Source organism: Arvicanthis niloticus, chromosome 1, assembly GCF_011762505.2.
Source record: "Arvicanthis niloticus isolate mArvNil1 chromosome 1, mArvNil1.pat.X, whole genome shotgun sequence".
Taxonomy (NCBI): Eukaryota; Metazoa; Chordata; class Mammalia; order Rodentia; family Muridae; genus Arvicanthis; species Arvicanthis niloticus.
Genome location: NC_047658.1, coordinates 153,418,714 through 153,438,639, shown reverse-complemented (window position 1 = coordinate 153,438,639; position 19,926 = coordinate 153,418,714). Strand labels below are relative to the sequence as shown.

At 45.7% G+C, this 19,926-nt stretch overlaps 2 protein-coding genes across 2 annotated transcripts in view; one reads left to right on the top strand and one right to left on the bottom strand.

The window, feature by feature from the left end:
• Nucleotides 1–6,608: 6,608 nt before the first annotated feature.
• Nucleotides 6,609–17,951, bottom strand: Ina (internexin neuronal intermediate filament protein alpha). The gene is made up of 3 exons (XM_034500615.2): nucleotides 16,887–17,951; nucleotides 10,532–10,656; nucleotides 6,609–8,558 (listed from the first exon to the last, which is right to left on the bottom strand). The coding sequence occupies exons 1-3, from the start codon at nucleotides 17,949–17,951 to the stop codon at nucleotides 8,243–8,245; spliced, it is 1,506 nt and encodes a 501-aa protein (XP_034356506.1). The 3' UTR covers nucleotides 6,609–8,242.
• Nucleotides 17,869–19,926, top strand: part of Nt5c2 (5'-nucleotidase, cytosolic II) — a 130,416-nt gene continuing 128,358 nt past the window's right edge. The window contains exon 1 of the mRNA XM_076923726.1: nucleotides 17,869–18,008. Coding sequence (XP_076779841.1) covers nucleotides 17,950–18,008 — 59 coding nt within the window. The 5' untranslated portion in view covers nucleotides 17,869–17,949. The remainder of the gene's footprint in view (nucleotides 18,009–19,926) is intronic.

Below are 19,926 nucleotides of genomic sequence, written 5' to 3'. Positions count from 1 at the left end.
CACCTGAGACTCACTGATTTGGACAAGTTGGCTGGCCAGCAGACCCCAGAGATAGAGACCCTCCTTTCTCTGCCTGCTAAGCACTCAATTACAAGCACATACTAGGTTTGTATGTGAGCGATGGGGGTAGAGCTCAGATTCCAGTGCTTACATGGCTAGACTTTGCTGGCTCATCTCCCTAAGCCCTAAAATCCTGATTTTAAAATAGAGATAACCAGGCAGGTGGTACATGCCTATAGTCTTGGGTGGCAGAGACAAAAGGAACCTAGCTTACATATCAAGTTCCAGAACAGCCAGGACTACATAGATCCTATTTTAAAGACACAAAACAAAATGACAAACTCCAGAAGTATTTGTGCCGTGTCTCTGTATGTGTTCTTTTGTGTGCAGGTAAAAGCCAGGGTACTGCGTCCTTCAGAGCTGAAGTTACAGAGGCTTGTTAGCGGTTTGGATTGTTGCAGAAGTGCTGAGATACCAACTTGGGTGCTGAGGATTGTACAGCAGGCATTGCTAACCACAGAGCCACCTTGCCAGCTTGCCACTGTTCTAAGATAGGGTTAGACATCGGCCCAGGATATAAAAGAATAAGACTATCTTTTTTTGAATGTGATAGTGTACAAATGAATGTGACTGTTGGCTTTCCTCCAAAACTAAACTGGGGAAATCTGAGTTAATTTCGTACAGAGATTTAATAGACTTTGACAAATGAAATGCCATATTGATCTCCTGAAAGTGTGCCAAGCACTTAGTATATGGCAGTCCTCCTACTTCTCTTGGAGAAGGCTCTCACTGCAGCCTTATGCTGCACAAACTCACAGTCCTTCCCAAGTCTACAGTACTAAGATGACAGGTTTGTACCACAATGCCTGGTGAGTCAGTTCCTTCCTAATAAATAGGGGGTTATATCCATCAACTATGAACTTGATATAGAATTGTTTATTTTTTCCTTTTTGCATTCATCACTACATTTATCACTAAGCAGGGAAGGGGTGGCGATCCAGCTTGGTGATGAACATCTTCGGCTCTGAGGCTGGACCTTCTGCATTCTGCTTTTACTCGGAATCTAACCTTGATTTTTGTGCTTATGCTTGGGCTAGTGTCCCATGGACAGTTTCAGGTGCCAGAGATGCTCATTTCATTGAGCTACAAGATCGATTAGCCCTGAAGGATGTTGGTTATTTATTTTGAGACAGGGTCTCTCTATGTTCTGTCTGGCCTGGAACTTGCTGTGTATCTAGGCTGGCCTCTAACCTACTTGTGTTGGCTGAATGCTGGGATTAAAGGTATGCGCCACCACATCTGGCAGGAATTCTTTATAGTGTGTGTGACTTCCTTTTGTCTGGAAGTCAGAGATGGGCCGTCCATCTCGTCCTTGATTTACACAGCAGATGAATCTGTATGAGGTACACTTGTACTGCTAGTGGCTCAGCCTGTAAAACTTGGGCATTTGAAGCAGAAGAATCACAAGAACCCCCAAGTTGAGGGCCAGCCTGGGCAAAATAGGCCCAAACCCGATGTGGTGGCATAGTTCTATAATTCTAACATGTGGGAGGTGAGGCTAATAGTTTGAGTTTGAGGCTAACCTGGGCTAGACAGCAAGGGCCAGGCCAGTTTAGGCTATGGGGTCCTGTCTGAAAAAAGGAGGAAAAAGTCAGATGTAGGGTCTTTTAAGAAAAGATTTATTTTGCAATCAGGTGCATATGTGTCAGTGTGAGGGTTTAAACATGAGAGTGTGAGTGCAGGTACCTATAGAGGCCTGAAGGGGCATCAGCTTCCCAGGAGCTGGAGCTGGACTCTTCCTTCCTTCCTTCCTTCCTTCCTTCCTTCCTTCCTTCCTTCCTTCCTTCCTTTCTCTCTCTCTCTCTCTTTTTTTTTTTTTTTTTCAGTTCTGGGAACTGAGTCTGTGTCCTGTGCAAGAACAGCAAGTGTTTATAATTGCTGAGCCATGTCTTCAGCCCCCAGATGTAGGTTCTAAAACAAGCCAACAACAACAGCAAAACACTACTTTGAGGTTTGCCCTCCCTGTGCAGTTAGTTATCAGTAACAGACTAGAGTGGTTACTGGTTATATTCCTCATTTCTAGCCTTTATTCCATGATCCTGGTTACACTCTGCTGTGTACTCTAAAACCCTTGAGAACCCATTAGAGAGCTGGAATGACAGGTCACAAACATTGAACAGAGGCCACCTGCCTCATCAGGGAAGAAAGTGTCCATCTGGTAGCTCCAGTAATGAATCAGGAAGACAGACGAGAAAGTCCCCCACGATCAATCTTCGTTTTTTTCTTTGTATCCAGAGCTAGGGTAATCACTGAGACCCTACAGGAGCATAAGTCTTCAAAAATCTGCAGCATGACTTATTGTTTTAATATAATCCCACTCTGTGTGTGTGTCATTGTGTGTGTTTCTTAAGAAAGTCTTTGTAAATCTTAGCTGGTCTCCATCCCAGCCTCAAGCTTGTAAGATATGAGCATAAAATGCAGGGGCAATCAGATTATCTTCTAGGAGATCGATACAAGAGGAGAGAAGGCCTGTGTCTTCTCAGGGATGCAGCAGAGCATAACATAATAAAAGCAGTCCTTTGTTCAGCTGGGTTCAGGAGCGTTTCCCCCCATTTAATGGTAAATCCACATGGAGATATTTGAAAATTGAAAAATGCGTGATTCATATCAAATTGGAAAGTGTTGTGAAGGCAATATAGTAGGCTCTATGAAGAAAAATATTTTACATATGTACTGTTGTAACAGCTAACAAGGGGCATCTGCCAGTTGTTTTTATTTCAAATGACTAGATTTGCTGTCAGGTGCATGGACTTGTTTGGTTAGAATAAAAAAAAAAAAAGGGGGGAGCAATCTTGCATTTAGATGTTTTTCAGGACCTTGGAGATATCTGATGATATTATAATGAAAATAGCAGTAAAAAGCAGTGCCGGGTACTTGGAAGAAAGCTTGGTATATTTTCTTCTATTACACCCAGGCCAGTTCTGGCTTTACTTTCAAGTCAATCAATATTCTTACTGGATTTGTTTTCTGTTCTCTTAAAGGGATTGCTTCTACCCTGGGTGGGCCCAGGGGATGGTGTCTGTATACTATGGTCTCAGGGAACAGAAAGTGCCATAGGCTTCGATGATTTTTTTCTTGATAATTTCGTAAATCCCCTATTGATTTTTTTTTTTTTTTTTAGAATTGAGTTTAAATTTACATAACACGAAAAGCAATCTTTTTTAGAATTGGGGAGTTGGCTTGGGAGTAGACTGCTTGCTTCTAATGCCCTTTGATGGAAAGCTTCGTCCTTTGGCAAAGCTCTTCCTGCTTGTTCTTCTTTTCTAGGGAAACAGCACCCACAGCTGTCTAGCATTTTAGTAGGAAAGTAAGTAATCCACGGTTGAATAGGTCCAGAACCCTGGGGTGTTTCACTATTACTTTTTTTTTTTAATTTTAAAATTTTGAGACAAGCCGGGCAGTGGTAGCACATGCCTTTAATCCCAGCACTTGGGAGGCAGAGGCAGGTGGATTTCTGAGTTCAAGGCCAGCTTGGTCTACAGAGTGAGTTCCAGGACAGCCAGGACTACACAGAGAAACCCTGTCTCGAAAAACCAAAAAAAATGAGACAAGGTTTGTTTGTGCGCCCCAGACTAACCTTTTTTTTTTTTTTTTTTTTAAATAAGCTTTATTTTTTTTAAAGATTTTATTTACCTTATGTATGTGAGTACACTGTTGCTGTCTTCAGACACACCAGAAAAGGGCATTGGATCTCATTATAGATGGTTGTGAGCCACCATGTGGTTGCTGAGATTTGAACTCAGGACCATCTGGATGAGCACATAGTGCTCTTAACCACTGAGCCATCTCTCCAGCCCTAACCTTGGTCTTAAAATCTTCCTGCCTTAGCCTCCCAAATGCTAGGATTATAAGTATACCCATATCAGAACCCAGTTTGTTTGTTTATTTGTTGTTGATGTTATTGAGATGGAGTCTCATGTAGCCCAGGCTGGCCTCAAACTTGCTATGTAGTGGTAGCTATGATGTTTTGAATGAGTATGGCCCCTATAGGCTCATAGATTGGAATGCTTGGTCACCAGAGAGTGTCACTAATAGAAAGAATTAGGAAGTGTGGCCTTATTGGCGAAAGTGTGTGACTGGAGATGTGGTGTGAGGTTTCAAAAGCCCATGCCAAGCCCAGAGTGTCTCTTTCGGACATTGGATCAGAGCGTTGCCCTCAGCAATTTCTCCAGTACCATTTCTGCCCGTGTGCTGTCATGCTTCCCAGGATGATGATAATGGAATGACCCTCTGAAACTGTAAGGGGGCCCTCAATTAAAGGGTTTCTTTTATGAGAGCTGCCATGATCATGGTGTCTCTTTATAGCAATAGAACACCGACTGAGACAGTAGCCAGTGATGGTCTTGCATTCTTAATCTTCCGCCCTCTACTGCTCAGCTGTTAGAACTACAGGCATGTGCCAACACATTGGACTCAGACACCAGTTTTGGGTTTCAACTGCCTCCTTGCCATGCAGGAAGGCAGAAGCTAAGGAAGTCTGCACATGTAGCAGATCGCCTGTGGGACTTGGTACTGCCTTGGGTTCATTGCAGGGTTTTTGCGAGCCCTGGTGAGGAAGAAGATGGGATTTAAAAGGATTTCTCCTCTCTATGGCAGTACTGCCACAGAGCTCTGGGATTGCAGGCTTGTGCCATTATGTTCACTGGGAAGAGAGGCAAGCATTGTAGAGCCAGATAGGAAGACTTAAATCCTACCTCAGCCACTTAACTGTGAGACAGTCTACAAGGATCTAGATGGAAACCCACCATATTTTAAGCTTCTCTTACTTGACTCGTAAAATAGGTATAGTACAAACATTAGAGAGAGGTTTAAATGAGATACTTCTGTATTCACTGTCTAGTATGGTATTTGACATTATTTCACTAATTAGGCAGTAACAGACAAGTGTCTTAAGATGCAGATTGAGAGCTGGAAGAATTGGCTCTCAATTGGGTAAAGTGCTTGCTACCCAAGTAGAAGGACCTAAGTTTGGATCCCGAACACCCATGTGAGAAAAAAAAAAAAAAAAAGTCAGGTTTGGTAGCATGTATTGGTAGAGAGCTCACTGGCTGGCTAATGTAGCTACATAAAAAAAAATCAAGAGAGAAGACTAGGGGAAAGGTCTGAGGACGTGAGGCACTCCATTGTCTAAGGAGTCAGGAAGATATCTTGGGGGTCAGTGCTCACTCTACCAGCAGGCTTTCCCACTAGCACCTGAACTCATTTTTTTGCCCTGTTGTTAACAGGTTGCTGTCTCTTGCTCCTATCTCTTCTCTGCTAATGTTTCTGAATGTTGCCCATGATATGTCTTGCTGTGATTAAAAAAAAAAAAAAAAGATTTATTTATGTACTCTATCTGCATGTACACCTGTGTGCCAGAAGAGGGCTCCGGATCCCATTACAGATGGTTTTGAGCCACCATGTGGTTGCTGGGAATTGAACTTGGGACCAGGCAGTGCTGAGCCATTTCTCCAGCCCCTCTCTTCTTCATCCGATTTAGTCATTGATCAGATCCATAATATCTTCTGTTTTTGTTGTTTTCGAGACAGAATTTCATGTATGACAGTCTGGCTCTGAACTGGCTTTGTAGCTGAGGATTCTTTTGAACCTTCGGGTCTTCCTGCCATCACCTCCCACGTGCTGAGATTTTGAGTGTGTCTCACCATCCTTAGGTGCGATTACAAGCATGCTCCACTCTCCCTGGTTTACACTGATTAAACACAATGCCTCATGTGTTCCGGGCAAGCACTCTTAAAAACAAATGTGTATGTGTGTTTGTGTGTGTGTGCGTGCATGTCCATGCGCATGGGTACATTCGTATAGGGGCCAAAAGGCAATGCTGGATGTTATCCATCAATATCCACCTTTTTGTTGGAGGCAGCATCTCCCAATGGTTTGGAGCTCACCAAGCAGTTAGGCTGGCTAGCTAGTGAGCCCCCAGGGATCCACACCAAATTCAGTCTCCCAAGTCCAGGGGTTACAAGTGTACATTGCTTAGTCTGGGCAATTAAAAAAAAATGGTCGCAATTCCCTGGTACCATTTATCAGCTTCTCAGTTGTCCAGGGCTTCTCCCCATGAAACAGGGTTTCTTTTTTTTATCCCTGACTGTCCTGGAACTCACTTTATAGACCAAGATGGCCTCAAACTCAGAACTGTGCCTGCTTCTGCCTCTGGAATGCTGGTGTTAAAGGTATATGCCATCAATGCCCAGCTTCTTTTTTTAAGTATAGGGATTCTGGGATCAAACTCTGGTCCTCATGCTTGCAAGGCAAATATTTTGACCAATCAAGCTATCTCTCAGCCGTCTTCTCTTGTTTTGAGATAGGGTATTAGCACGTAGGCTGACCTCAAATATACAATTCTCCCTCAGCCTCCTGAGTGCTGGGATTGCAGGCATTTCCCACTGTGCACAATTTGTAAGATGCAGGTGATGTCCTTTCTGTGTCCAGGTGATTAGCGGCAACTCATCAAAAACAGAAAATAAAAAGTAGTCATGGCCAGGCAACCTGTCAAACAGAATGGCCACTTTCCTCAGGGAGTTAATAGAGACCACAGAACACAAACCACGTAGGATTAATGACTTTTAATTTCTTATATTACTAATGTCTTACAGTAAGTATAGGAGGGAAAAGGGTATGGGTCAGGAAAAGCAAAGTGTCTTTTCAGTTCCTTGAGCTATTGAAGCACGTGCTAGAATGTGAGTTCAAAAGAAGCATCATGTCCTTATCAGCACAGCTTGCACTGGAGTGGGCGGGGACAGGACAGACAGTTCTACAGCTCTGGTGGAAGTGAGCAGACATGAGGCAGACAGGTCATGTGGATGCCACAGTTCGGTGCACAAAGAGCTGACCTTTCAGCCTGCCTCTGTGAGGGGGGGAGAAGTGTGCATACCCCTCCTGGATGTTTCTGCCTTTCCTTCAGGGGAGGGACACCCACCAATTGAAGCAATGTAACCCTGTTGGGGAAAGACTCTGAGAAAAGATTTCTTTCTTTACTTTTTTTTTTTTTTTTTTAAATATTTGCTGGTGGTGTTGATTGACCAGAAGTGTTTATTTTTATTTTTTCACTTTTGGGCAGTAGCATTGTGTCTGTTGATAAAATGTCCTATATGTAGCATACTTAAAAAAGCAAGGCCTCTTGAGGACCTATCCTAATGGAAAGGGGACTGTAGGTTCTAGGGCAAGGGTATGAGAAAGCTAAGTCTACGTCACTACACGAAAACCAACACAGAGGAGACCTTGTTCTTTCCCTTCAGAGAGTACTCACTTCCTCTGCTTACACTACGAGGTCTAAGGTCAGCTTAAGCACAGCATTGGTAACTACCACCGCGCTTCTGAAGTTAAAGTGGAACGCTACATCATTTAAGGTATTTTTCCCCTTCTAATTAAGTGGATCTGGACAAGCTGAAAGCCTAAAGCCTAGGGATCCCTTTTATGTTTATTTTTTTAGGAAAATCCTTAAAATCCTTAAAACTAATCACTGCCGTTATCATTAATATTTTTCTTTTCTTAAGCTACAGATGTGAAAGGACATGAAATGGGCAGGGGCGAGTTATACAAATCACAGGGATGGTCAACATGCATCTAATTTTACTCACGAGTGAAGAAGAGCTAAAGGGTATACGTTCTATGCGTGTTTAGAAGGGGACACTACACTAAACTTCCTTCCTTCCTCTTGGGTGGGAGAAAAGGAATTATGGGATTGAAGAGAGTGGAAGAAATGTGCCTGTGAGAGACGCCTATCGCTTGTGACTCGGCTCTATCAGAGGGGGGAGGGGGCAATGGTGTCTGGAGCACTAGCTTGTCCTTGGCAGTGACTGTATGTTTTTGGGCATCTACAGTAAGGTTCTATGGCTGGGTACAGTGGATAAACATAGGTTTCGCTTTCAGCTCACAGCGAGTGGCGACCAGATTCAGCACCTTCATGTGAACTTCCTCTGCACATGAGTCACCTGTCACTATGAAGCCTGAGCTGTGGGTGAGAAAGCTGTGTCTTAGAGAACTCCTCCTCTGCTCCAGGACTGCGGCTGGCTCCCTTCTACAGTGGTCTTCCTACCGAGAAAGTGAGGATTCGGTACTGACTATGACATGGAAGCCTTGAAGACATTCTACAGCGGTGGAAGTGTGGGTCAGGAGTGAGCTGTGAATAAGCCAAGTGCATTCCCTCTTAGGCATCAACTTTTTTTTTTTTTAAGCAATGGCATTACATTTTTTGGCTTGAAATGGTGCTTTCTTCTATAGTTGACTTTTCGGTTTTCTTTGTAGATATTACCGTTTCCTCCAGTGTTTCTTCAAAACTTTCCCCTATCTTGGATGTTTTCTTAGAGACTTCCTTAGAAGCCCCTTCTTCCTCCTCTTCTTCCTCCTTTTTCAGGGACAGCCCAGTGGCCGAGACTTTGGAGGTTGTAGAACTAAGGATTCTAGGAGGGAGCAAATAACTGGGATTGGGAAGTGGATTCAGCCCTGAGATGCTTAATCCGCTGGTGCTAAATCGTGTCTCTTCACCTTCCAGCAGTTTCCTGTAAATTCAACAAAGAAAGGCCCTCAGGAATCAGGTTCCTAGTTTTGCTTAAAGAACTTAACCTTTCAGTCCTTTTTCATTTTAGAGACTCCAAAGAGCACTGCAATTTCTTCCCAAGACTGCGACCAGTAAAACTGCACTGTGTTGGAGATTAGTGTGCACATGTAGGGGTTCTCTCACTCTCTCCAACATCAGTGCTGTTTACTGTATCGTCAAAGGAAGTCTAGCCCATTCACAAATTGGTTTCTAGCAGGAAAACGTACAACCCTCCCTTGGCCACATTACACACCCACTTTTGGCAATTAGAATCTACAAAGCTCTGGAGAGAAGTAATTTCCCTAATTAACACCTTAGCTGTAAAGGGGTAAGGAAGTGAGAAGACACAGAGTGGAGAGAAAGCAGCTGCCTTGTGCAGCCCACAGTTGAGATCTGTGTCTTTCCTGTGTATGGTAGCAAACCCATTAAGTCATATAACCTCAGACACTAATGAATCTCCACTTGGCCTAGACTAGACAGCACCAGAGCAGCAAGGCCCCCTAATCTTGCTTCTCATAACTCTAATAGGGTTTTTGTTGTTGCTTGTTGGTTTGTTCTTTGGTTTTTGGAGATAGGGTAGCATATAGCCCAGGCCGGCCTTGGTATGTAGCTGAGGCTGGCCTTACCTCCACTTGGGAATATGGGTATGCACCACCATGTCTGGCTCATAACTCTAATGGTTTTTAATCATCCTTTTTCATAAAAGTCAACTCAAGATACTATTACATACTCTGGGGGCCTTATTTTGGAGCAGTTGGTATTAACAGTGGGGAAGAGAAAAAAATGTGTTGGCTTCTGCACCACATAAACAAACACTGGAATGCTATAGAGAGAACTGGCATGGGCCGGCATAAGGATGGCGTGCCAGTTCATGAAGTCTTCCATATTAAAATGTCCACACTCACCTGAGGGTGAGTTGGAGGGAAAGCTGCCACTTTCTCACTTGTATTTAATTAGTTTACTTTTTAATTAATTAATTAATCAACAACATATCTCGATGGTAGTTTCTCCTCACTCCTGTCCTCCCCCCATCCACTCTTCCTCTCTTTCTCTTCAGAAAAACGGAGGCCTCCCATGGATATCAACTGGCCTTGGCCTATCAAGCTGCAGTGAAACTAGGCACATCTCCTACTGAGGCTAGAGGAGGCAGGCTGCCACTTCTTATATTTTTGGTTGTGAGCCCAACCTTTAATGGCTGAGCCATCCAACTTTCCAGCCCAGGCTGCCACCTCTTAAAGCATGGCTTTGAGAAAATTACAGTCTGTACCCGAAACACTGACACACACTGGTCATTCAAAAAACTGCACCTGTACTTCCTTTTGTTCCTTTTTTTAAAGATAAATGCTCACTTCAACTGTGCCTTGAACAGGAATCTAAGGGAAAACTTCAGCTTGGATCACTTTCTGTATAAGTCATACTTTTATTTTTTAAAGATTCATTTTTATTATTTTTAATTGTGTACAGATGTGTGTTGGTTTGCAAGTGAGTGCAGATGCCTGAGTAGACCAGAGCATCAGATTCCCATGGACTGAATTATAGGCAGTTGTGAGCCACCTGATGTGAGCGCTGAGAATCAAACTCAGGTCCTCTATAAGAGCAGGATGTACTGCTCTTAACTACTAAGCCATCTCTCCAGCCCCAACCCCTATTTTTAAATTTAAGGGTCTGGCAGACTTTCATTTTGACTTCTAAAAGCCTTCATTACCTTTTAAGTGCTCAGCAGAGGTTCATAGAATACTCCAGAACTAGCAAAGTGAAGCTAGGATATATTCAATTAGCAGAACTGAGGGGCCAGCAAGGACTGTGGGACCGTATATTGATGCTCTCCCCATCCTCCCTTGCTGGTCAGAAACAGACCACCTGAAATCACTGACATAGCAACCCTGCTGCTGGGTGATACGTGTTTTGTTAGGGTAAACACGCCCTCCTGTGTACCTGTAAGCTGCTATCTCAATGTCAAGGGCCATTTTGACATTGAGCAAGTCCTGGTATTCCCGAAGGTGGCGGGCCATCTCACTCTTCGTGTTCCTCAGGTCACTCTCCAGTTGCCCAATGCTGTCCTGGAAAGTATGTATTCAAAACACTTAGTCAAAGTAGCAGAAGTCACTGACATTTGTACAAGGCAGGGGTTTCAACCCTGACTACAATTCAAACCACATAAGAACGGTTAGGGTACTTACACAGCAATCTGTGTCCAGCCTGGTTCTGCTTCATTCACTCTGGGGTAGAGACTCGGCATTTGCATTTTTCCTCTTAAAGACTCATGGGAAATTTGGATGCATGCTGAGGGTTAGGAACTTCTACCAAGGGACACATGGTTTCATGGAGCCTTCCTTCTTTTTTTTTTTTTTTTTTTTTTTTTTAAAGTAACTATTTTTAATTATGTATATGTGTGTATGTATGAGTTCAGGGACTCTCCAAGTCCACAGAAGATGTTTGATCCCTTGGAGCTTTGGTTACAGATGGTCGTGAGCTGCCAAGTGGATACTAGCAATCAAACTCAGAGCCTCTGGAAGAACAACCAGGGCTCTGAACCACTGAATCATCTCTCCAGACCCAAATTTTAAAATTTTATTTATCATCTCTTTCTTGCTTATTTTGTTTATTTGTTTTTGAGATAGCATTTCACTCTGTAGCCCTGGATGGCCTAGAACTTAATAAGCAGACCAGGCTGGCCTGGAGCTCACAGACATCTGTCTACCTCTGCCTCCCAGCTGCTGGGGTTAAAGGTTATGAGCCACCATTCCAGTGTTTCAAAGCCAGTTAAGATAATGAATTCTAACATTTGCTGAGTAAGTTAGTTGAACATCATGGCACATATGAAAGACCCAATAAACGTGAGCGGCTTTCATTACTGTGAGTAACAATGTGACTCTACCAATATCTCCTTAGGTCAACGAATATCATATCCATTATTAGTGTATAATGAAAACTTTAAAATGATTTGGCTTTAAATTATCTATAGGTTGGGGCCGGAGAGCTGGCTCAGCAGTTAAGAACACTGGCTGCTTTTCTAGAGGATCTGGTTCAGTTCCCAGTACCCACATGGCAGCTCACAGCTGTCAGTGAGCTTGGTTCCAGGAGATCTGAAACCCTTACTCAAACATACATGCAGGCAAAACACCAAAGCACATAAGATAAAAATTTTAAAAAATAAAATATTTTAAAAATTATGTATTGGGCTGAAGAGATGGCTCAGTGGTTAAAAACACCTCTTCCAGAGGTCCTGAGTTCAATTCCCAGCAACCATGTAGTGGCTCACGACCGTCTGTAATGGGATCTGATGTCCTCTTTTGGTGTGTCTGAAGAGAGCAATGGTGTACTCATATATATAAAATCATATATATAAAATAAATAAATAAATCTTTTAAAAATTATGTATGTACACATGTATGTTTATATGTCTCTGTGTGTGAGTATAGATACTCATAGAGGTAAGAGATATTCTGGAGCTGGAGTCACAGGCAGTATGAGCCTTCTGATTCAGGTCTTCCACAAGAGCAGCACATACTCTTAACCACTGAGCCATCTCTCCTACCCTATACACAATAAAAATTTAATGTTGGATAGGTGATTGCATATTCCTCAAAGAAGCACCGGATTTAAAAAAAAAAAAAAAAAAAAGACAGTTTTGAATGTTTTACAATTGTTTGTTTGTGTGTGTGTGTGGGGGCATGAATGTGTCACAAGACATGTGTGGAAGCCAGAGGACAACCTGTAGGCATTGGTTCTGTCTTTCCACCAGGTGAGTTCCAGGGATAAGCATAGCGTATGGTTTTTCCTTCCACTATATATGGTTTGGTATCAACTCAGGTTGTCATGGTTGGTGGCAAGTGCCCTACCCACTGAGATATCTTTCAGACACCCCTCAAAGTGACCATTTTGAATAAAGCCTTTTAAAGCGGCAAATACCACTCATCATCAGACATTAAACAAAACAGTCTTTCTCAGAAACCAAGGATCATGAAAATGATGTTATTTTTCTCTAATTTTATGTTTGTTATCTTTTAGATATATGCAGGGTGACTCTTTCTACCCTAAATGGCTCTGAAGAGTAGTGTTTGTCTTTCTGTTGTAGTTTATTGCTTTTCTTTGTCCTGAAAAATGGCCTGAGTACTGGCATTCCTAACAGCGCCTCTCTGCGGTTGCCTCCCATCGTCATGGTTCTGCAGGCTTGAAACTCAATTTAAAAATCTCTTTAGAATCATGTTAAGAATGTTCAGGCTGAGGGCATCAGTGGGGTCAGCTTCCCAGTGTTTAGTTTAGAGGTAGACATTTCGTCTCAGCAGGTTAATTTGATCATTTATTAGAAACTACTTTTATTTGACAGCTGCTTTCACAACACAAGGCTGCTGGGGACCTGAGCTCTAGATGAGCGAGTTTCTTGCACTTGTATGTTATACATTTCACACGGCTCCTTTATGGATCACAGTTGAAAAAAAAGTGTAATGCAGCTCCTCCAAGGAGCTGACTGAACTGCGGACCACTGACGCCTCACTATGCTCTGGTCTCTCTGTCTGTACACTCCTCCCTGCACTGGGCTATCTTGCTGCCCTTCACAAGGCCTGCCAAAGATGGCCTCCAGTGGGAAATGTGAGCAGAACGCTGCAGTCTGCCCCCTCCCCCAACCATGCAGCTGCTGCTAGCATAGCTGCTGGAGGACAGGAGAGAGAGGGGGCACTCCCTGCTCCAGCTGGGGTCTGTTCTGGAGCATCTGGCCCAGGGCTGGAAGGAGGCAGGTTGGGAAGACAACAAAGCAGGTCTGCACCAGCATCTGCAGTGAAGAGAAGGAAAACAGTGGGCCCATTTCCTTACTTTGCGGGTAGAAAGGGGAGCCCTCAGCCAGACAAGCAGGAGTGCGGGCCATAGGGCCATAGGGAACCACTGCCCTTCATGTGTAATCAGCTAGACTGGGAGAGAAGGTTTTAATGGACGGTGACCCACAGGAAGCACATGCCCTTGTTCTCACTCCTGTGTTTGCTTTATCCTTGACTTCTATCACCCTCTAAAATTGTACTTTCCTAGAAAATGCAGTCTAGGTCATTACACTCCACTATCAGTCTGAGAACAAATGGTAGAGCACTTTCACTGAAAATGCACATTCTTAGCAAGTGTGGTGGAGCATGCCTACAGAGCAGGCTTGAAGGGCTAAGGCAGGGGCATTGCAAATTCAATCTCAGATCAGGCTACATAGGGAAACCCCGACTCACAAAATAGAATAGAAAGTATATTTCTGGTCCTAAGAAATACTGAATCCACTTCTTCAGGGGGAAAACATCTCTTTTAAAAAGCTGCTCCTTGGTTTTGGTATGCCATGGAATTTAGATCGGTGGTTTAAATTTATTCCTGTAAAGGAGCTGTTGTAACGGTCCAGGTGACAGTAATAGGGTGAGATAGGATGGGGGTGGGGGATGGAGTAGGGACCAGATGGAACAGCTTTTTAAAAAATGAGATTTTTTTCCCTCCCTTGCCATCCTAATTTCAGAAATGGATCTATCAAGCTATGGATTTATAGCCACTGCCATCTCTGGGCTCCCAAGGGCCAGACCCTTTCTGCTATTTAATTAGGCTGGGCTCCAATCTCATATTGGAGAAGAGGGCAGACTTGGCTTCCCTCCCTGGAGAACATTAGCCAGCCGTGATCTTGACTGCTCAGCAAGGTCTTTCAAGGAAAGCCTTGGCTTTCTAAGACGCCCACAGCACAGGTCTGAAAGCCAGTTCTCTCTGAGTCTGTCTCTGCACTGTTTTAGTAATGACTGAAATTCTAATCCAGTGTCCCAGCTATGTAGGGACCAGAGAGTGTCCTTTGCTGGGAAGGAAAGTCTTGTTTTTCCATGCGAAGCGGCTGCCTTTGGCCGGACACTACAGCCTTAGTTCTTCCTATTGTGTGCTTGCTGTGTTACCTTGAATCAGTCTTTGTCCTTTTGAAAGTATACCAAGTGCTCTGTCTTCAAATAGGCTATCAGTTCTTTGGGGCAGGGAAAATGACTTTAACAGGCACTTTCTTTGTCTTTGAGGGGACTGAAGGCTTGTAAAGGAAAAATGTGCCCACTACTAGTCTCTGAACTATTAGGAAGGAACACCTCCCTTTACTACTGCAGTGGAGGAGGGGGCAGCGTAAAAGGGAAAGAAGACAATGGCCTCACAGTGAGGAGAGTCCACCTCAGCCAGCATTGAGATTGCTAGGAACGACCAGGAGAGGCAGGCCTTAGTGTTTGCAGGTCTAACTGTGAGCCCCACCCCAGCGGTGGGTCCCAAGGGGTAGGAAATAGCTTTGTGCTGTCTGGCCTCCTCCTTCACTCCCTCAGCAGGTCTTCCCAAGGCTGAAGCTGATGGGGACAGCACAGAGCTGCAGAGCCTGCAGTTTCTTCTGCCTCTTGTTTCCTGCAGACTGTGTCTAGACAGCCCTACTATTTTCTAACACAGAAAGCTTGTATTTTAGTGTAAATAAGCCAGAGTAAGGGGTTAGAAAGCCAAAGGAGAGTGCGGCCAAGCCCAGGCCTGCTGTTTGAGGTAGGTGAGTTACACTGTTTGTAGAGACAGTAGTCCTCAAGAAGAATTCCTAATTCAACATTTGAATGAAGTCTGATTAATTCAGACCATCCAGGGCCTAGGACACATACTGAAAAGCTCAACTTACAGACTTTGTAGCAAAACAGGAATATTTATTTGAATAAGACTATACTATCAGACTAACAAGACACTTCAAACAGGCTTTTTCCCCTTATGAAAGGGAGCCACTCATAATGGACAGTAAATACTTGCAAATCAATTATTCTTTTGCTTCTGACAAAATGGTACTTTTGAAATATGCCATTTCTTGGTTCTATTTTTATTAATGTTCCTCAAACACATTAATTTCATCAAATGTAAAATTCAATCCTAGCTAGGACAAATTACTTGAAGTTTCTGAAATTATTATTATATTCCAAAGAGCTTTATTGTTCCTTGTACTTAAACCATCTAATTTTGTGGGTTTTTTTTCTATAACTTTCATTTGTCCTGTCTTCTGTCTCTGAGCCTTTTGTAGTCACCAGCTAGCATGTTCAATGTAGTGAAACTGAGGACACAGCAGGCTTTGTTGTGAAGAAAGAGCCAATCATTACCTTCACAGAGCTTACAGGGCAGGGGAAGGTGAAAAAAGAAGAGTCACCTATAACAAAGAAACCATCTCTGTAAGTCGCCACGTGCCCGTAAGTTGAAAAGATGGTAAGGTAATGGGACCTCACAGCTGTCGAGCAGATTAAAAGGTTTTTGTTAACTGCAAAGCTACCTTGGAGGCAAAAATTGATGCTGTCTACAAGATGAGGTTTGACTTCAGTTAGCCGAGACTTATTGTGTTACAGAATTAAAAAAAAAAAAAAAATGAAGCAGTTAATTGCATTGAGGCCTAGAGTTCCTAACTGGGACAATTTGGAAACATAATGAAGCAGGAGGCATTTCTGCGCTGGGAGGAGCAGATCAGCACCTCGGACAGCGCCCTGACCGGTCTCCAGCAGAACTGGCTCAAAGCTTGCTTAGTAGATGGACAAGGGAACCTTGCTTGTGTCTCGCGGGTTCCTGGGAGGTGGGGGGGGTGTGTGTGTGCAAGGGTGGGGCAAGGCAGTTGTCACTAGCTTACCTATGCCAGATCCCACTCCTTTTTTGGAGCAAAACTCAAGAAAATGACCCTGTTTCCAACCGTAAAGCGGACTGCACCCTATAAATATCAATTCTAAGGCTCAGAAAAGGCTTTTCAAGCCAACCAAACAAACCAGATACTTAAGGACCCGCTCACACAGAGGCCGTAACCTGCGCCCTCTGGGGACATTTTGGGTCGGCACTGATCTGTTAGTGTGTCTGTACTCTTGGTGACAGGAAGGCATGGTTAGATTTTTTTTTTTTTTTTTTTTGACTCCTAGAAAGATTAAAGACTCCTTTGTTAGAAGAGTTCAGACAAGAGACTGGGGGTGGGGTTGTAGCTCGATGTTACAGCATATACCTAGTATATACGCATGAAGACTTGGGCTCGGTGCCTAAAACTCTCTCACCCCACCCCAAAATAGAGTGCGGAGACATAAAAGGCTTGAAGAGCTTGCAGGCACATACAGTTCACATTTGAGGCTGCATACATGAGACTTTGTGATTTTTTTTTATTTGTTTGTTTGTTGACTGGATGCCTCTAGTCAATGCTCTTCTCTCCCCGCTTTCCCTCCCGTGGTTTCCTAGGGCCCCAGTTTACAGGGAGTGAAGCTATCTATGTGCGGAGAAGGACACGGCATCCTTTCCTATGCAGCATCCCAGTCCTTACCTGGTAGCCGGCCACCTCAGCACTGTGCCGCTCCTCCAGTTCCAGGATCTGCCTCTCCAGGGACTCATTGGCTCCGCGCAGGCCCTCTATCTCAATGGTACGTGCCTGGAGCTGGCGCCGGTACTCGTGGATCTCCTCTCGGCTGGCTCGGATGGCTTCGGTGCTGCGCGCAGCCTGCTCGTTCAGGTTGGCGAACTTGGACTTGTACCACTCCTCGGCTGACTGCAGGTTCTTAGCGGCCAGGGACTCATACTGGGCGCGGATCTCTCTCAGCGCTGAAGTCAGGTCTGGCTTAGCCACAGCCACGTCCACCTCGGCGGCGGCTTGCGAAGACGCCTGCAGCGTGGCCAGGAGCTCGGCCACCTCCTCGTCGTGCACCTGGCGCACGAAGGCCAGCTCGTCCAGCAGCGACTCCACTTTCTTCTCCAGATCCAGGCGGGCCAGAGTGGCGCCGTCCACGTCGCGCTGCTGCGCCTTCAGGGCGCGCTCGGCGCCTTCACGCCCGCGGCTCTCCTCCTCGCAGCGCGCCCGCAATCGCTGCACCTCCTCGGCCAGCCCGTCGCGCTCCAGCAGGGCCTGCGCGCGCGCCGAGCTCGCCTCCTCCAGCTGCGCGCGCAGCTCGCGCAGCTCGCGCTGGAAGAGCTCGCCGACGCGCGACGGCTCGGCGTGGCGCTGGCGCAGCGCAGCCAGCTCGGCCTCGAGCGCACGGTTCTGCGTCTCCAGCTGGTGCACCTTCTCGATGAACACCGCGAAGCGATCGTTGAGGCCCTGCAGCTGCTCCTTCTCGTTAGTGCGGATGATCTTGTACTCGTTGGTGCGCGCCGCCGCTTGGCTCAGGTCCAGCCCGTCGGAGGCCGGTAGGCGGCGGTAGGCCAGGCCCAGGCCAAGAGACGAGGCCGAGGAGCAGGCGGCCGTGGAGGCCACATTGCTGCGGGACAGCGACTGCGAGCGGAAGCTGCCGGAGCCTCCGGGCCCGGACAGGCGCGCGGACAGGCGCGAGCCGTCCCCGAACACCTTGCGGTAGGAGGAGGCGGAGCACAAGTAGTGCTCCGATCCGAAGCTCATGGTGCCGGGGTCGGGGCCGGGTGCTCGGCTGCGGCGGGACCTGGCGAGGACGCGAAGGTGCGGCAAAGCTGGGTGCGGCGGGGCGGTGTGCGGGGCTTTTAAGGCGCGGGGCTGGGGCGACGCGCTAGGGGTGGAGCTTCATCTTCAGATCTAGCGGGGAGAGGAAGGGGGGCCTGCGGGGGCGGGGGAGCGCAGTGCCACCGCAGCTGCGCGCCACCGACCTGGGCCGGCCCTGTCCGCTGCGCCTGTACCCCAAGAATCTGCCTTGGGAATGGCCGGAGGGGAGGGAGTGCCCAAACAACCTTGGCTTCCCAGCGGAGAGCACTCTGCTCTTTGATGGCTTTGGAACCTGTCCTTCCTTTTCTGCTTTTATCCCCCACGGAGAGCTGGTTTTTCTGAAAGGTGCCCTCTGTTCTCATCCGCATCCCAGAGTTCCCAAGGGTGAGGCCCTGTTCCTCCCCACCCTTTTCAGGGGGAGCGAGCATCCCCCTCTTTATCTCCTGGCTTAGGCGGCTCCTAGTTCTCTTCGGAGAAAGCGGGTCCACTTCAGAGAGCATCCCCCAGCTCCGCAGCCAGAGGAGATGGGAGGATTCGCAGAGAGCCTGAAATGCTCGGGGACACTGGTGAAGAACAAGAGGCTGATTTTCCAAGGGTGTGAAGGGTTACGGGGAAGGAAAGAGGCCGGGCCTGGAAAAAGACAAAGCGTTGAGAATTAGCAGGGTTCATCTTTAGACCTCCAAACATGGTGCATGCGGAGACCGCAGGCTGGTAGAACGGAGGCTTTGGTTTAAACAAACAAAGACCACCGCCAACAACAAAACACATTAGATTTTAAAATGTTTTAACATGGATTTTTAGTCAGGAGGTTTCGTTTAAGAAGAAACTGGATTGATTTTGACCTTTTAATGCCCAGCCCCTGCCACTCTTGAAAGCAGAAGGTTTAGGATGACTGTGGTGGGCGGAAGTGAGTGCCTTTGTTTAAGTGTGGTGTTCCTCACAGCTCCCAGCACTTCAGAGTCACTCTTCTCACCTCGGGTTTTTTTTTTTTTTTTTTTTTTTTTTTTTTTTTTTTTTCATCCGTCTGGCCCTGTATGTGGTTGACGTTCCATTCTGAATAGACCGGAGCACCATTTTCTGTGGGAATTAGTCTTTGGACCAAAGATTCAATTCCAGGGTGAGGGAGAGGAGCCCGGCTGACAGAACCGGCCGACCTTGCCCCACCCGGTGGGGACAGAGTGGGAATCTGAAGGATGGATGGATCGGTTGTCTGAGTTTACCTTCCAGCCTATGGTACATCTCAGGGAAATGTGAGAGCCCTTTGCTTTGTAGTTCAGAATTCCAAACTTATATTTGTTTGTTTGTTTGTTTGTTTGTTTTGAGACAGGGTTCTCATTCTGCTCCCCCAGTAGCTAAATTGGTCTTGCTCTCAGTCTAAGCTCTTGGCAATCCTCCTGCCTCTGCCTCTCAAATGCAGTAGTTAGCAGTGTGGCCCAACACAGTTGGTTCTTACCACCTTTTTTGATCTTGGAGTTCTAGAACAAGTTTTGTTTCACTTCATGAGAGCCATGTATTACTTGACAGGACTCTGAAAGTAAGAGGAAAGTAATTTTATGAGACTTGGAGCATATCTCCTGGCTCTGTGCTGTCCTGTCTCCTTCCAGTCACCAAAAACCTGGGCTAAAAACAATGTTGGGGTCTTTCGGGCTCTAAAAGACTCACATACTGGAAAACACTAGCCCTGGTGAGGAATTACTGCCTGGCAGTCATTGTGTAGCTCTTGAGTGTGGTTGACCTTCCTCTGGCCGGTTTTCAAGATGGCTGTCATTCCAGGCCCAAGGCCACCCATAAGCAAAGGCTTATTCTTTCCAACACGTAATTTCTCTTAGTTCTGTGTGACTCTTGTTATGTTTTACAGCCAGAATAGGGCTAAGTGGGCTTCAGAGAATTTTGGTCAATAACAGATGATCGGGTTTAT

What these genes read in the sequence shown, in the direction of transcription:
- Ina (XM_034500615.2), bottom strand. Translation starts at nt 17,951, where the DNA reads ATGAGCTTCGGATCGGAGCACTACTTGTGCTCCGCCTCCTCCTACCGC. An exon ending in CTGAGGTGGCCGGCTACCAG is followed by an intron (nt 10,657 to 16,886) that starts GTAAGGACTGGG and finishes CATACTTTCCAG; the next exon opens with GACAGCATTGGGCAACTGGA. An exon ending in ATTGAGATAGCAGCTTACAG is followed by an intron (nt 8,559 to 10,531) that starts GTACACAGGAGG and finishes TTGAATTTACAG; the next exon opens with GAAACTGCTGGAAGGTGAAG.